The sequence below is a fragment of the Triticum aestivum genome, chromosome 5B (genome assembly GCF_018294505.1).
Source record: "Triticum aestivum cultivar Chinese Spring chromosome 5B, IWGSC CS RefSeq v2.1, whole genome shotgun sequence".
Classification (NCBI taxonomy): Eukaryota; Viridiplantae; Streptophyta; class Magnoliopsida; order Poales; family Poaceae; genus Triticum; species Triticum aestivum.
In genome coordinates, this window is record NC_057807.1 from 70,424,104 (window position 1) to 70,440,867 (window position 16,764).

The 16,764-nt window shown below is 42.4% G+C and overlaps 2 protein-coding genes across 17 annotated transcripts; both read left to right on the forward strand.

Annotated features, from left to right (window-relative positions):
- The first annotated feature begins 1,670 nt into the window (after positions 1-1,670).
- LOC123110457 (uncharacterized) lies at positions 1,671-12,529 on the forward strand. The gene is made up of 13 exons (XM_044530978.1): positions 1,671-2,215; positions 4,437-4,586; positions 4,691-4,903; positions 4,984-5,073; positions 5,827-5,943; positions 6,263-6,532; positions 6,621-6,777; positions 7,638-7,715; positions 8,408-8,508; positions 8,866-9,036; positions 10,369-10,443; positions 11,558-11,653; positions 11,906-12,529. The coding sequence occupies exons 1-13, from the start codon at positions 1,805-1,807 to the stop codon at positions 12,239-12,241; spliced, it is 2,265 nt and encodes a 754-aa protein (XP_044386913.1). The 5' UTR covers positions 1,671-1,804; the 3' UTR covers positions 12,242-12,529.
- Positions 12,530-13,208: 679 nt separating this feature from the next.
- Positions 13,209-16,558, forward strand: LOC123110458 (uncharacterized). Of its 16 annotated transcripts, none has more exons than XM_044530981.1 (6): positions 13,209-13,777; positions 14,045-14,137; positions 14,221-14,320; positions 14,672-14,743; positions 14,822-15,357; positions 16,176-16,558. In XM_044530981.1, the coding sequence occupies exons 1-5, from the start codon at positions 13,605-13,607 to the stop codon at positions 14,867-14,869; spliced, it is 486 nt and encodes a 161-aa protein (XP_044386916.1). In that variant the 5' UTR covers positions 13,209-13,604; the 3' UTR covers positions 14,870-15,357; positions 16,176-16,558. The 16 variants fall into 16 exon arrangements, 4 of the variants coding, with proteins under 4 accessions (XP_044386916.1, XP_044386915.1, XP_044386914.1 ...); XR_006453436.1 differs by having other exon boundaries at positions 13,211-13,880; positions 14,682-14,743; XM_044530980.1 differs by having other exon boundaries at positions 14,672-15,357; positions 16,037-16,558.
- Positions 16,559-16,764: the final 206 nt, after the last annotated feature.

A 16,764-nucleotide genomic window follows, 5' to 3' on the forward strand; every position in this document is an offset into this window, starting at 1 on the left:
GTGGCACGATACTTGTGTTCGTTTTGCACTGTATTTCCTCTTTCTACCAACTATTATGGTGGGCCATTTATCCATGATCTTATCCCTTTTTGTCTTTTCGATTGTTCCTTCCAGACCTGTCGACGCCACCTCCCGGGCCTCGCTGCCGGCCGACGCCTCAGCGGAGCCCCTATCTCCCCTCTCGGCGTTGGTCTCCCATCTCCCCTTACCTCGGCTGAGGGGGAGGCGCACACATGAGCGATCCGAGAAGACATACAGGAGGTGTGCGCAAAGACCACGACCGAGGAGAGGAAGCAATGGCGGCATACGTTTGTGCAGCGCATAACTTAAGGCAAAGATGCATTCCGTCATCGAGCCCGCCCAACCTTCCCACGCCTCGAGATCGCACCCGCCCAGGCCGTTGATACCCTCTTGTCCCTTGTCACCCAAACGTACCCTCGCGCTTAAGGTACGATCCATCCCTCACCGGAGCCCTCTTTCTTGCATCATCAATGTGGGTAACTCCCGCCTCGGCTAGGCTACCACCGAAGTCGACGTGAGGAGGCACCCCAAACCTCCCTCTCTCTGCGTCCACACCAACTGCAAGACAACAAGCGAACATCGGTTGCCTCATCCTCACTCTCTTGGTCGCGCGCCCTAGTCTCTCGTGTGTGCTCAAGTCTTTCACATTTTTTGGCTATTGTTATCATTGACGTCAATAACATGCAAATCCATTATGAAATTTTAGAATCACATTTTTTTCAGCACGAGTGTCCAAATCAAAATTTTATTTCATAACCGTGTATCTCATGACAAGATGTTCGAAATTAAGTCCCACACAAACATAGTTCAACAAATTTTTATGAAAAAGGAACTCTGTATCACACAAATCAAGTTTATATATACCACAAACAGAGAACGGCATTTTGGAGCTCGGCCTCCATGGAGGCTGAATTTTTTGAAAATAATAATCAAAATTCATACTTTTCAGTTTCAGAAAAATCTGAAAAAAATACTACAAATATATAAGGATGTGATGTGTATGTGTGTAAAATTTCACAATGAAATACCTTAAGATGCGATCTACGCAAAAAGAACAAATTCATGGACTTTTGGGATGAATAGTATCATGTGTTGAAAAGTCACAAATTTGTCTTTTTTGCACACCCCTCATTTCAACGTACTTCGTTCTGAAAACTTACACGCATGTGTGTTATGCCTCCATGCATGTTTGTATTTTATTTCAGAATCTTTTGAAATATAAAAACATGAACTTTGTTGAATTGTTTCAAAAACCAGCCACCATGGAGGCCGAGCTCAAAAAGCAATTTTTTGCTATACAAACGAGACAATGCTTTTCCACCACAACACAACAATGAGTCAATCATCTGTCATGACCAGCTCTCCTATGATTGACAGTGTATAACATATCAAAGATTAAAGGTTAATTTTGCCACAAAAAAGGTTAAAGGTAAAGACAACCGAATTTATACCCCACTACTACCAGGCATCAGAAACCACGAAGACAGACGGAAAAAACAAGACAAATAACCGTCCAGTCCCTGCAAACCACAGCACAATTGAGAGAGACAAACGGCTGCCTTCACATGGCACCCCCGGTAATCTCACCTCCGCGGGGCACAGCAGCTGAGCTGCCCCCGCTATCTGGCTCGTCTTCCACCCCAACAGCTCATGATTTCCCCACTAAACCACACCAAAAACCGAGCCCCCTCCCACTTCCGCTCACTTGTCCACGAAGGAACTCCCCAGCCATTAATTTCCACCGCCTCCTCCTCTCCTCCGCTTCAGGCCGACAGCAGCAGCCATGGAGGAGGACTTCGAGCGCGCGGTGGAGGACGGCCTCCGGCTCTCCAAGCGGCTCGTCCTCCCGGGCGGCGCGGCCCCGCCGCGCCCGCACGCCGGGATGGACCGCTACGGCGCGCCGGACGCCGCGGCGGCGTCGTCGCTGCTGCCCGTGGCCCCCATGGCGTACGCGGTCGTCACGGACCCCGCCGCCGTCGACAGCCCCGACGTGCCCAGCTACCAGCCGCACGTCTACGGCCGGCTCAGCCCGCCCGCGCTCATTCCGCTCCAGATGCGCGAGGTCGAGCTGCGCGTGAACTGCGCCGCCGGGTGCGCCACGGCCGAGGTCACCCTCGTCGCCCGCTGGTGGCTGCACTGCCTCACCCGCAGCCGCGACTGCGACTGCCGCCTCGTCGTGCCCATGGGCGAGGAGGTGACCCGATTCGAACCCTCCCCCTCCCCCTTTGCCATTTCGCCGTCGATTGGAATTTGCCGTTGTGCCTGATTTTGTTGCCGTTAGGCGCTGGAATGATTATACCGATAAAGTTTGCGGTTATTCTCTAGTTAATTTGGCTTTGCTTTAGGTGGTCGGGGCCCATGAATTTGGCTGTGCGCATAAATCATTTGCGCTGGACCGCACATGGAGCCAGCCACTTGCGAATGCGCGTCATTATACATTATAGTCATGCTTGCTGGAACATTGGGGGTGCCGTTATAGACGGTTCCCTTTGCCCTTTGGAGTTCTTTGCTCTTGGACGATGCTAGCTCTCTGCTGGCTGTGGGCTCCATCGTTGTTTTGGAAGCAAGCGAGGCCAATTCCTTGCTTACCAATCATGGAAATAAGCATCATCAAGAAAGAAATATTCGGTTTGGACTAGGGAAAGTAGCCTGACTTTCTGAGGAGAACTCTGTTTGTAGTTTGTACACTTGTCCACTAAATGCTTTAGTTGGTACAGTCATACTATTTTTAGGATGTGCATTTTTTTAACTTGTCATTTCCGTTCGTCTCGTCGTAGTCAAATATCTTCCGGCGGCCCAAACAGAACATTCCTTTCAGCTGTTCTGGAGAAATGTAAGTTGAATGGCATATTAAGTAGTGCATTTATATGGTCTAGGTCTTTGTTTTTTATGTTCATGTTTACGAAATGCTGTTAGGGTTCTGTTGTTTTGGTTGCATTTAGGTGTAAGTTGGCAAAGACTTAGTCTAAGCTCAGAAGTGAGAGGCTGAGACAAGTGCGTGGAAGCTTGATTTCTATCTATTTTTGCGGTTTCTGTTATTTGATTTATTAAACTTAAGCACAAATAGGGCATGACAGCACGCGCAACAGGCTTAATGCATGACTGTATTCTCCTGCGTCGCCTCTGTTTTGGCCACCTGCCCACTAACATCTGTCCCACTTGACAACATGAAGTGCCCCAACCTTTCTGTTTCAGCCCGCAGCCCATACCGTCTCTCAGTTTTGCCTTATTTTTCCTTGGTCTATCTGATAATTTAGCTATTTTTACTGAATACACGTTGATCAGACTGGCATTCTGGATTGTAATTCGGTTTAGGTATGCCCGTTACTGACGCATCATTCGTCTCTCAAACAACCATGGAACTTCAAACATGCTCCATTTCTGCTGCACATGAACATAAAAAATATGGCGGCTTAGATAAGAGCGTGGCGACAAGCTATTAGGAAGCAGTCATGCTACATTTTTTATATTCCTAATCTGTTCCAGGTTACGGCAGAGGCTCTCCTAAAGAAATATTCACAAAAAACTATGTTCTTTATGAAGTTACATAGTACTGAATACATATTGAGATGTTGTCCATGCGGCCATGAATACAAGGGTGGAAATCACCTGGAAATATGTGCGTAAACAGTGAGAAAAGAATAGCAGTTCAACAAGTCCTGTTGAGCATTGCGAGTAGTCATCAAATCATGAGTAGTCATTGTAGCATTTGTGGTAATCCTACCATGATGGGCAAATGCAATGATTGTATTTGTTTGCTAATTTGAATTGAATGAATTGGTAAGAACACACATCTATAATGGTTATTGTTTACTAGAACATGTCGGTAACTGCATCACGTGTGTGTACTACGACCTATGTTTATTAACACCATGCTAACTACATCACGACTACTGTGTAATATTAGTTAGAATAGCCAGATAACTAAATCACCACAATGGTGGTGACATATTCATCACTTAACAACATGATGTTTACAACAACGAAAGAGAACCTCTACTACTCCCTCCGTTCCAAAATACTCCCTCCGTCCCATAATATAAGACACTTTTTGACACTACACTAGTGTTAAAAAACGTCTTACATTATGGGACGGAGGGAGTAGATGACTCAACTTTGTACTAACTTTACTCCCTCCGTTCCAAAATAGATGACTCAACTTTGTACAAACTTTAGATGACAAAGTTGAGTCATCTATTTTGGAACGGAGGGAGTACTTCTCTAGTCAACATCGAATGCAAACAGTGCAAGTGATATTAGTCATCACTGTATGCATTTTGAAAAGCAAACATACACTTGCTATTCTGTTTTATGTTGCAATACTTCTTAATGCATATGTGTATATATCCAGAATGCAGTTATTTTTTTTGAATTTACTGGTGATCTCAGTCTAAGAACAACAGTTTGGCTAACAGGGTTCAATTCTAGGCGCTGAGGTTACTGTTGGAAAAAAATCGTACAGTACTCATGTAATTGATGTAGATGGTAACAGTCCTGTGAAGATTGTGAAAACTGAGAGTGGTGGTATTCTGAAGCGCCAGTTTTTTCAATTGACAATACCACAGGTACTTGTTTTGTAGTCATCAGTTTCCCAACTGCTAGCTTGTCAAGATTCAAGCTTTCAGCAGCCATATCTGCCTGTGCTAACTATGTTCTTTCATTCCGCAAGGTTGTAGGAGGAGAAGACATCTTTGCCACAATTAGATGGTCACAGAAGTTGTTGTATGATAATGGACAGTTTTCTGTTGATATTCCGTTTCGGTTTCCACATTATGTGAACCCTTTACCTAAACTTTTTACAAAAAAGGAGAAAATTCAGTTAGCTGTGAATAGTGGTGTGAGTAAAGAGGTTTTATTGCTGGGAACCAGCCATCCCTTGAAGGTAATCAACTTTTTTGTAAGCACCATTTGGTAATCTGTCCGATGTCATGGTTACCATGAGATGTTCTTGTGCATTTTCAGGAAAAAACCAGGCAGGCTGAGAAATTGTTTTTCTTGCATGAAGCTGTGGTTGAGAATTGGTCAATCAAAGATTTCACCTTTTCATATAGTGTAAGTTATTCTCCAGTAATCTATTTATTTGGTTAACTTTACCTTCTCTTCGGTACTTCTAAAATAATTTCATGCTCGTTATGTTCCACAGCCTTTCATATGCAAATATTGAAAGCAATATGTGTGCTATTTGTTCAAATATGAATTTATGAATATGTTATGCACATACAGTACATGGCCCATCCGGCACCAAGTTAGGGAGAGGCTCCCCTTGATCTCTCAGTTACAAAGTTTATCATTTAAATTAGGAATATATTTTTTAGCTTGGTACTTAGACCAATTGGAGAGATAATATCTGCGATTTGTTGCTTAGATTGGATTGTTAGACCCCCTATGAGGAGTAAAGCAAGCAAGATCTAGAAGAATAGTTCTTCTATCTTGCATCCAGGGGCGAGAGCATCATTAGCATGCTACAAGACTGCAACAAAGGAAAACATGATTGTCTTCCAAACAAATAACTACAGGGAGTGGGCCACATCACTGCCACATCAGTAGGCGAGACTGCACGGTGCTATCTTTCCTGAGTGCGGTCCGATGAGACTCCTGCCAATGAGTGTGGGCCCTCTCCCTTCACTGATTTGTCTGAGGTCCCAAGTCATACAGTTTCAGATTTTAGGGTTGAAGGACAAACCTTTTCCAAATTTAAACACTTTATTTGATTAATAAATTTTGTTAATATGGAGACTACAGTATTTACTGCATGGTTGTCATTGAGATCATTGTCATTACCTAATGCATCGCTCATGTCTGTAGGTTTACTCAGGTGATGTGTCCGGTGGAGTGCTTGTGCAGCGCTCAACATTACGTGACTATGATGACAGAGACATTTTCAGCATTTTTCTCTTACCTGGCAATAACCAGAACAGGAAGGTAGTTCCTTTTACTTATTGTCTTGTTATCTCGACACTAGTAACTAAACTATGTCGGTGCGGAAATCACTTGATGCTTGAAGATAATTTTACTGAGAAATCTTTACTTAGAAGTTGGTAACTCACTGAAAGTGTTTAAGGTACTTAACTATCGTGGGTCGTGTTCATTCTGTTTTTCATGTTGACATTTCTTTAGCCCTACTTTCTGTGTGAAAAATTTACCAATCTAATTCAACATGACACAATATTTTTTATCTGCTTTTTTGCTTCATAAAATATTTCTGTGAATGGATATTTATCTCATTCGAGTTATGTGATAGATCTTCAGAAAGGCAGTTGTGTTTATTGTTGATACAAGTGGAAGCATGCAAGGAAAGCCTATTGAGAATGTTAAGAATGCCATCTCAACTGCTGTCTCCGAGCTTGAGGAAGGAGATTACTTCAACATAGTAACATTTAATGATGAACTTCATTCATTCTCATCCTGTTTGGAGAAAGTAAATGGCAAAACAACAGAAAATGCAATAAACTGGATGAACTCAAAATTCGTCGCCGAGGGTGGCACTGACATCATGCATCCTTTGACCGAGGTACAATATTTGGAAGACTATACCAGTTGACATTTTTATATATGATTGATGCCACCTTCAGTGCTCACATTACCTCTCGTGCTGTAAGTCATTGGCGTTGCTGTCAAACTCTCATGGCGCACTTCCACAAATCTTTCTTGTGACCGATGGTTCAGTTGAGGATGAACGGAATATCTGTCACACTGTGAAAACTCAGCTCACAAACAAAGGATCTATTTCCCCTCGGATTTCCACTTTCGGACTAGGTAATACTCCCTTCATCCCAATATAAGTGACTCAATTTTGTACTAACTTTAGCAAATATGATTTTTCTTATTTACGACTTAACATATTGCTCTAAGATATACTGAAAGGAAATACTGTTTGATTTTGTGGTGGTGTATCATGTCTAAGGTGTTGTCCCTCCATACAACACATACAACTTTACCAATTATAAAATATTCTCTCCATCCCAAAATGCAAGTCCTATTTGTTTTGTCCCAAGTCAAACTTTTTTGTTTGACAAAGTTTATAAAAATAAATATTGGTATCTATAATACCAAATAAATATACTACGAACATATATTCCATGATGTATCTATTGGTATTGGTTTTGTTTTGTAGATGTTGATTTTTTAATATAAACTTGGTCAATCTTAAGCAAGTTTGACTTGGGACAAAACAAGGACACTTTGTTTTTTCCGCGAACACGCAAAAAGCTTTGCGTATCATTTCATTAACACCCAAAAAAGCTACAGCAAGGCATTCAAATGAGGCTGGACACCCAAAACAACAGACACCCAAGTACTATCCTGGGATCAGATTGAGCAATCCCAGGGCACCCACACTGGACCAGGCCCGGCACTCATCTTGAATGAGATGTAGGAGGCGACGAACGTCAGGGGTCGCACCATTGAAAGTTTTCATTCTCATGTTGAAAATACATCTAAATTCATTCTCTTACGTATTCATTCTTATGTGTAAATCCTTTTCGATTACTCAAGTTTTTTCAGTAAACAAGGATGATATTGGCGACATCGATATTTTATTTTACTTGTATGATTGCCAATTTTTTTTACTCGGAATAGTTTTTAATTGTTTGTACTTACCCTTGAAACAATATTAGGTTCATACTGTAACCACTATTTCTTGCGGATGTTGGCATCAATTGGCAAGGGGCATTATGATGCTGCGTTTGATACAGGTACGAACAAATTGCCCCCTTAATCCTCGAACCAGGCAGTGTTTTGTTCTACGCACTGCTGAAACTCAAAACTCTGCATTATGCTCTAATGATCCAACTTTGGCAAGTTCCGGCTAGGACAATCTTATGGATTTCAGCTCTAGCCTATCCCAACTTGTTTGGGACTAAAGGCTTTCTTGTTGTTTTGTTGTTTTTCCCAACTTAGGGTTTTGGTTTATAAACTGTGTACATTGTGAGTCCTCTCCTCGTACACATTCTTACTTTGTTAATAATATCATTTTCATTAGGGCCCTTCACCATTTTTTCTAGTCAAACCAAAAAACTTGACGTGCATATTGATTGTACAAACTTATTAGAATTCGTGCTGAGCAGAGAGTAGAATTTGATGAGATGATTTAAAGGTGTATGGAATCATTTTGTTCCTGTTCAGTTTTGCACTCAACAGCATGTTGTATTATCGAATCATATGACTTAGTAAGTTGGCAAATTAGTTCTATGGCTTTTTATAACACACAAGTTTTGACTTATTTTTTTTCTATTTCATTCAGCATCTCGGGTGGCAGAATGAAATTGTGCAGTGAACTTGATAGTTTATAAGTGTCTTGGCAGTACTCGAATTTGCAGTATTTTTTCCAAAGTCCAATGCTATACTTTGCAAAATTGTTGTTTTTCATTCTGATTTTTGACACCAGGATCAATTGAGTGCCGAATGCTTCAATGGTTCCAGAAAGCTTCATCCACAATCGTGGCAGACATTTCGATTGATGTCACAAAGCATACCCAAGAATTTGAAGTGAGTTCTATCCCAGCAAACCTGTCAGGCTGTCACCTTTTAGCCATGTCACGAAAAAGCAACATATGACACTCATTTACTATTAATTTTGTGGTGACATATCCATGTACTATTAGTAAAACACTTTAGTAAGTTCCGTGTTTTGGGGTATTCAGTTGACTGCTCATTTTGGGAGCACTCAACAGCATGTTGCATCTTTAATTTTATGAAATAAATGCCCTCCTGCATTTGCTCATTTTCTTCTGATATAAAGGTGTGGATAGTTGGTATTTGGTACTTAAGACCATCTAACTTTCTTTCTTCATATAACAGCTGGATTATCCATGTCTCTTACAATTGCACCTTTTTCCCATTCAGGTGGATTGTGAATATATTCCTGACATTTCAGCAAAATATCCATTATTTGTATCTGGAAGATTCCGAGGTGAACTGCCGGAGACTCTTTATGCCGAGGGCTATTTGTCTGACATGAGTAAGATATCGATTGAATTGAAGGTCCACAATATAAAGGATATACCTCTTGACAAAGTAAGTTTTTCACACTTTATTCTAATTCCATTCAAAGGCACTCTTCAGTTACTTATGGAACTTCCAACTTCCTCATTGACCTAATTTTGATTGTGGATGATTTTTTTTTTTGGGGGGGGGGGGGGGGTAATGTAACAATTCAACTTTCGCTAGTCATCAAAAGGGACTTCGGTAGTTCTTTTTACGAACGAGAAACTCCGGTAGTTACTAACCAGATATCACGTCATCTTACCAAATGGTAAAATTTGTCTGGATCAGCTCTGGAAGTATTTACTGTCCATGGAGTGAATGGCATGGCAATCAATTCAATAAAATATGTCACCTATAGCTTACCAAAATGGTAAAATTTGTCTGGAACATCTCTGGAAGTATTTACCGTCCATGGATTTTTTGAAAGGATTTACTGTCCATGGAGTGAATGGCATGGAAATCAATCAATTAAATAAAATATGTCACCTATAGCTTCACTTTGTGCACCGAGACCATTGTTTATCGTCGCAGTGACCAGACACAGATAGAGGACGACAAAAACTACTCCCTCCGCCCAAAATATAAGATCATTTTTGACACTATAGTGTAAAAAATGATCTTATATTTTGGGGCGGAGGGAATAGATATTAGCATTGTTTTTAAATCGACGACTGGTCCTCTATTATTCACCTAGCCGGTTTTGCCAAACGACCCGGCTAGCTGATGAAGTCAAAGTGACTCGCCGGCTTGTTTACCAGCTACTCCCTCCGTACAAAGTTGAGTCATCTATTTTGGAACGGAGGGAGTAGCTTTGAACCTCCGACTAGTAGTCGAGTTGTCAGTTAGGAACTCCAAAATATATGTCCGACTAAAAGTAGTCCTAGGCAACACTATGTGACTTGAAACCTCCTGCTGGCCTGAACTCCCTGACTATTAGGCAATAACAGTGGCTCGACTAGCCTAAGTCAGCACTTGCCTGCCAACTGAATACCTCGACTAGCTGTGACTAGTTACGACTATCTAGTACTGCGACTAGTCCATGTGTTGCCAGTGTTGGTATCCTGGAGACACGGCTTGACTCGTCGACTCGTAATCCTTGTAGCACTGACTGGTGGTTAGGTAGTCGCTTAGCCAGTTGGGTGGTGCCTTGGCTCGGCTTGTCTGACTTGAAAATGTTTGTTGCATATAAGAATTTAGAACTATTGTTGTCCTAACAAGATTACAGAGCCGTTGAGCTCAAGATGTGCTCTAAGTGTGCGTTAAATAGTAAGCTTGTGGAATTGTTGTTGAGGGTAGTAACTGGGAAATATTATGTGAAAGGTTACTCAAGATTTTATAATCCATTTTATTTTCCAATTTCAGGTGTTGGCAAAGCAACAGATGGACCTTCTAACAGCAAAAGCATGGCTTTCTGAAAACAAGCAACTGGAGCAAATGGTAACGTATATTCTGGGCTAATACCTCTCATCACATCTGATTCTGACTTCACATTCTTAAATTAAGCTCTGCCTGTTAGTGTTAGGTATTAACCTGATATGACAATGTTCAAGTGGTTACTTTAAGGGCACTCCACTCCACTGAACTCGATGTCAAGATTAGAGAATAAATTATAGCAAAATGTGAGAGGATCACTAAACACAAGACATGGTTATCACGTACTTGGTAGTGTTGTGGTGTTATTAGCACAATTAGAGTCCAGTTTGGTTACTACAACAATGTAGCTGGATTAAAGAAATAGGGATATGTGAGTCAGTTGTGTCAGAGTCTGAAGCAGAGCCCTAGTGCTAGTTGGGCACTGCAAGTTGTAAGTGCATCTATATCCCTTCCCCTAAAAATTGTCGCCGGAGTCTCGCCAGAGGTCGGCAGGGAAGACGAGAAATCGAAGAGAATTTACTGAGATTAGGAGTTTTCTGCCTAAATTTGAGCAGGTGGGGGTGGAGGTTGGTTTGGGGTTAAAAGCTTCTTCAGGAAGGTGTTTTGAAGTGAGAAGTGGGTGAACTGGGAGCATGTAGGGAAGCAAGATGAACTCAAAGCAGTGATAATTTTGAGGGATTAAGTTTTTAGGGGAAGGACTTGCTGGGGCTAACTTCCTAAATGGTTTTTTCAGGGGGCTAAAGGGCTTTTAGAAAGGGCTAGAGATGCTCTAATCTATTCGGTTTTTATGCATCAGGCGTTGGTCATCCTATAAGAGGGCATTCATACCATGTCTTCATGTTGCTAATCGCTATGCCTCTAATTTCTTGTATTGATAACTCCTTAATCGCTACGCGAATGTGCATTAAATTCATGACTACTATGTCCCTGTACATGTTGGCCAGTTCCTTTATGTAAGGCGCGGCATACTTTTGCATATTCTAGGACATCAAGCTTTCTTTTCTCTGTGGAAGTCATTTCGTTCTTTTTACTGCAATCAAAGTTTAATATATCCTTGCTTGAAATTATCTTTTATTCTTTTGTGATGTGCCTGGAAGCTTAAAGTTGGAATATTCACCTTAACGAATAACATTGTTTCTAAAATCTGCTCCAGCGCTCACATTATTTGAACAAACAGGTGGCGAAAATGAGCATACAAAATGGCATTCCTTCGGAGTACACACGGACGGTCCTACTTCAAACCATCATGGAAAAAATAGATCCAGCACAACAGGTAATCATATTGTCCCAACAGATTCATCCTTCTTTATCATGTCTCGGTTGATATTGCCAACTCAGAATAATCAAAGATTAAGTTCCATCTAGAAAACAAACGGAGCAGGTCTCGCTTAGAACTCAGTATGCTGCATTGCCTATTAACATAATTCTTCAGACGATACGTGTTGATTCATAGTATACTACGCTCTAGTGTCTTCAAAGAAAGTTCAGAGAATATGTGATCAAGCTTACTGCTGCACTTATGCAGGGAAAACGGAAACCAAAGAAACCAGAGGAGCCTTCAGCGACGCTGCTGCAGGGCCTGACACTTGGCTTCGGCAGCGTGACGGCGACGACAGAGAACCTAACCTCGGGGTTCGGGGACACGAGGGCGCCGGATAAATTCGAGATGTTCGGGAAGGCGGTGGGCGGCTGCTGCGCCCGCGTGACGGACTGCTGCTGCTGCATGTGCTTCATCAACTGCTGCAGCAAGATGAACGACCGGTGCGCCGTCGTCCTGGTGCAGGCCTGCGCCGCCCTCTCCTTCCTCGGCTGCTTCGAGTGCTGCACGGAGCTGTGCTGCGGCGGGGGCGGGTCGGACTGACGACGGCCCGAGGAAAGGCGTGGTGTGTTGTACAGTAAAAGTGTGCATAGTATTGCTGTATAGGATGCGCATCACGTATATAGTATTTATTTATGTACTGCTTGATTGTGAGGCCTCTCTTGTCGATATCGGCCGGTAATAAACCGTCTGATGCACTGGCTATGTAAAGCGAGCTAAGTGAAATTAAACCAAGAGAAATGACTACTTGTCCCACAACAACTGTTTTCTTTTCCGTCTGAAATGCACAAGAACAGTTGAGCAGGGTACATTTAGTTAACCTGCATTTAACCTCTTTTTGCCCAACTGAGTCGCACGAGACGTTTCTGTCCCTTGCGATCTCTCGGGCGACTACTGTTTTGCTGGGCGGTCGAACGTCCTCCTTCCGGCTTCTCCGCTGTGCGGCAAGCTCCCGTGGTGTGTCCACCGACTCACATATAGTGCGCCTGCTGCCCCGCAAGGGATTGGCATGGTACTCAGATCGAACACAGATGATCAGCATGAAATCTCTCTCAAATCGAGCTACGTACTGGCTGTCATCTTCCTTCGATTATACGCAGCTCCGACTGAGTTTGAAAAATGCACTGAAAGGGACACATGTCAACGCCCTCTATAGCCGGACTTTGATAAATCCGGTCCCTATACGTTCGCGGATGGCCGGAGACGCCCGCGGACGCATCCAGACGAACCCTCATATTTCACTTCTGGCATCCACATTGAACATATAAAGGATGAGCTAGTGCGCCTACCTAGCGGCACCAGCCACGTCACTTGCGTCGCTCCGTAATTTTCGTTCACACGATCAACCTCGCTGTCAAAAATCCAAGCGTTCCTTTCTCTCCTTGTTATTGTTTTGTGCTTCAGTGGATGACGGGTGGGCCTTATTTACCCGTGGGTCCACCGTTGTAGTGTGTCTGCGCGTGTCTCGGGTGAGAAAAGGGGTGAACAGCATCGAGCGCAGGATTGGGGTGGACTATAGCGAGCACGGGATTGGGCGGCCCCTCCCTCTCCAGTGAAAATATGTCCTATCTCTTCTCTCCCCGTTCCTCTTCTCTGGCCGCCGCCTCCGCTTCCCTCCTCCCTCTCGGTCGCCTCGTCTCCTCCGCCGCCGCCACGTCCTCCTCCCCTGCCACCACCCTCTCCATCCCTGCCTCTCCTCCTCCCCTGCCTCCGCGCACCCGGCAACACGGCCAGACCGATGGATGGGGTAGGCGAAGAGGAGTGGCAGATCCGCCTCCTCTTGGGCGGTTGTGCTCTTCTTTGTTGAGAACTTGCCGCCTGTTGCGCCCGCGTCGCTGCCGTTCTTGCGCCGGTGCTGCTGCCGTGGACGGCTTGGCTTTGGCGCAATCTCTGTTCTTTCTCACCCATGCGACTGATCTTCTATCTGCTGCTGCCGCGCGCCGTGCTTCTGGATCTAGGCGAGCAGGGCGGCATGATCTTCTTGGTGGGTGTGGAGGATGAGGAGAATGGCAGTGAGGGAAGTAACAGCGAGGCTGGAGTTCCAGACGGTGCTGGCCATGGTACCTGTCCCCAATCTAGGTTGCCAATATGCAGCCTCCTTGATTTATGGTTTTTTAAACACACATATGCAGACCTGAGGAAAAAGAGAAGAGGGTGAATCTTGATGAAAAGTTTGAACAAAGTGATCTCTCCCTCTCTCTTGAACACTACTATCACGTTCATATGTTCTGCATAAGGCTATCTTATTTGGTGTGCAAGAGAGTATTTATAGTTAGAATATTACATTCTTCATGTCTTATATAAATCTTCTTGAACAACGTTCTTTAATTTCTAGATTTGTTGCAGGTTCGAAGATATAAATCTAATTGATATATTGTCGATGGGGATTAAGTACTGTAATGATATACCTGAGAATTTTGATGATATATCTGCTACCAGGTTGAATATTGACCACAAATTAATTTTTGTGTGTGCTTCTGCTCATTTAAGTGCATAATTTGGTCACAAACCTCCTGCTGTAGCTACGAAGTTCATTGTGTGATGCCTACAAGTTATTGGTCTTATTTTTGGTGTAAAGCTGCAGGCCGAGTTCAGGTTGTTCTTTTGACAGAAATGGAACAGGTAATGCTACAGCCTAAGCATTGTATAGTATAAATTCAAAGGTCATGTAATATTTTACTTAGGTTCATTCAAATATCTGGAATTGACATGCATATGTTTCTTGTATGTGCACACATTGTTGGTTGTATCTTAATATGAGTTCTTTATATGTTGCTTGCCTAAATTCAGAAGTGAACTTTTGCTGTATATTTGGTCGATGTGTGTCCTGTAAACCGTAAACTTACTAGGTGTACATGTACATGCGTATTTGTTACACTATTATCATATATAACACTTCCAGATCAGAATATACAGATATCTCCTTTTTACATAAATAATCGTGATTGTTCTCATACAATTTGGCATTTCAAGAATATCGCAGCCACACAAGCTAAAGGTTCAGGAAGTTTAGGGAAAGAAAAGTTCTTATTGACAAAGATGGTGGTATGGATAAGTCCCTATTCTCATTGTCACTGGTACTTCATTTTTCTTATATTTTGATGCTTATTTTTTCGTATGTAGGTGAGTTTTATCTGGTATCACTTTTTGACATGGACATGTACCATATGATTGTTGAGTTTCATCTGATTTCACTTTTTGACATGGCCATATACCATGGGGTATAGTATTTATGAAGAGTGGCTTGGAAATTGCAAGTAGATGGTTACTCTAGCCGTATAGCTTATTTAATTAGGAGTGAGATGCTTGCTAAGATGAATGGTGTTTCTGTAAGGGCAGACATATTCCTAGCACTGGATTATGCACATGTATATATGGATACTTCTGTACGAATGCAGCTCACACTTACCACGGTCAGAAGAGTCTTGCATGGATATATCATGTGATGTGACACTGGAATAATTGGCCTGGAGTTCACCGGCGTGACCGAGCGCAGTGCAACGGAGCAGTTCAACACGTGTTTGCACATGACTGCCATGGAAGAGGATCTTGCTGGAACGCTGCCGTTTCTTCAGTTTGGGATTTTGTCAACAATTCTGTAACCTTGATTGCGCTGAGCATAAGCAGGATCTACGCATTATTCTGTTGACTTTGCTCACGTGAGTTCTTCCCCATTTTCCTCTTTGATGCCTTTTCTTCCGAATGGAAAAACTGATCTTCTTTAAAGTTCATCATGGTTTTGGTGTTAGTATGACTGGTTTATGGTTTATAATTTTTATGCTCTCAACCAAATGTGTCTGCTATGATAATTAAGGTTACTAAGATGAATGGTGTTTCTATAGGGCCGGACATATTTCTTATCGTCATAAATCAGTGATGCACAGATTATCTTAGCTATATTGTGAATCTTGATAACCCCTCGATGAACAAATTTTGCGGCCTGCATTTGGGTTTATTCAAATTGTTGCGAAATATGTTCTTCCAGGAAAAGTCACTACACCATATGTCCTAGATAAATCTTTATTGAACATTTAGTTTTCCTCATACATGCTTATCATTTGGCATAATGTTATTTTGTGAGCTTAATTCTACCCTGAATATACAAACAATCAGTTTGTTTACTTTTTTTGCTGTCATAATAAGACCCTGAAACCATCTTCCATCGAACACGTATCTGTAGTATCTATACTATGTAGAATGTGCAGATAGATATATTTGCTGACCAAGCAATTCCCCTCTTTTGAGACAGACCAATATATGATTACCCATTCCCCGGTTTCCTTTCTACTTTATATTCCAATATAACATAATGAGCTATTCATTGTTTTATAATTTCAGTGTAATCTAAAATCAGACTGTGTGAACATAGATGCATTTATTCACAAATTAGCAAGCACCTGAGTGAAGAACGCTTAAAATGCATGGAAAATGCAATTACCACCAGCAAATAAATTGGCATTTGTATTCCATGTAACAGTCCCGAAAAGAAGAGGACTATGGACCTGAGTGGGAATGGAGGCAGGATATTCTTCTGGATGGCTATGCTGAGGTGGTGGTTGGTCGGATCCATGGTGTAGGCAAAGTTGGTCAGCATGGTGGAGTTGTGCTGTGGGGAAGACCCTGGATTAGAGATCTGCGCGGCTATCTGCGTGCTGGGTGGATCAGTGTAGCCCACCTTGGGATGGAGGCAAGCGGCGCTTCACTGGTGCCTCGCCATGCCACAACAGTGGCCTTCACAATGTTTAATCATAAGACCACTATTTTTGTGTCTATATGCAGTGTTCACTTCGTCTATATCTTGGCAATGTTTAATCATAAAACCACTAATTTTGTGTCTATATGCAGTGTTCACTTTGTCTATATCTTGGCAATGTTTAATCATAAAACCACTAATTCTGTGTATCTGCAGTGTTCATTTCATCTATATCATATTTATTTTATATGACAAATCATCTCTATAAATTAACCAGGCCTAATTACAATAGTAGAAGTATGGTAGAAACTAATATGAAACAACAACTTTTGTCACATATACCAAACCAAGGTTGCTTATCTGGAAACTTGAT

Bases quoted from the DNA above. Each gene is read 5' to 3' on its own strand.
- LOC123110457 (XM_044530978.1), top strand. From the start codon at position 1,805: ATGGAGGAGGACTTCGAGCGCGCGGTGGAGGACGGCCTCCGGCTCTCC. The intron at 7,716-8,407 runs GTACGAACAAAT...TTTTGACACCAG, and splicing joins TGATGCTGCGTTTGATACAG to GATCAATTGAGTGCCGAATG. The intron at 9,037-10,368 runs GTAAGTTTTTCA...TTCCAATTTCAG, and splicing joins AGGATATACCTCTTGACAAA to GTGTTGGCAAAGCAACAGAT.
- LOC123110458 (XM_044530980.1), top strand. From the start codon at position 13,605: ATGCGACTGATCTTCTATCTGCTGCTGCCGCGCGCCGTGCTTCTGGAT. The intron at 13,778-14,044 runs GTTGCCAATATG...GATTTGTTGCAG, and splicing joins GGTACCTGTCCCCAATCTAG to GTTCGAAGATATAAATCTAA. The intron at 14,321-14,671 runs GTAATGCTACAG...TGGCATTTCAAG, and splicing joins TTTTGACAGAAATGGAACAG to AATATCGCAGCCACACAAGC.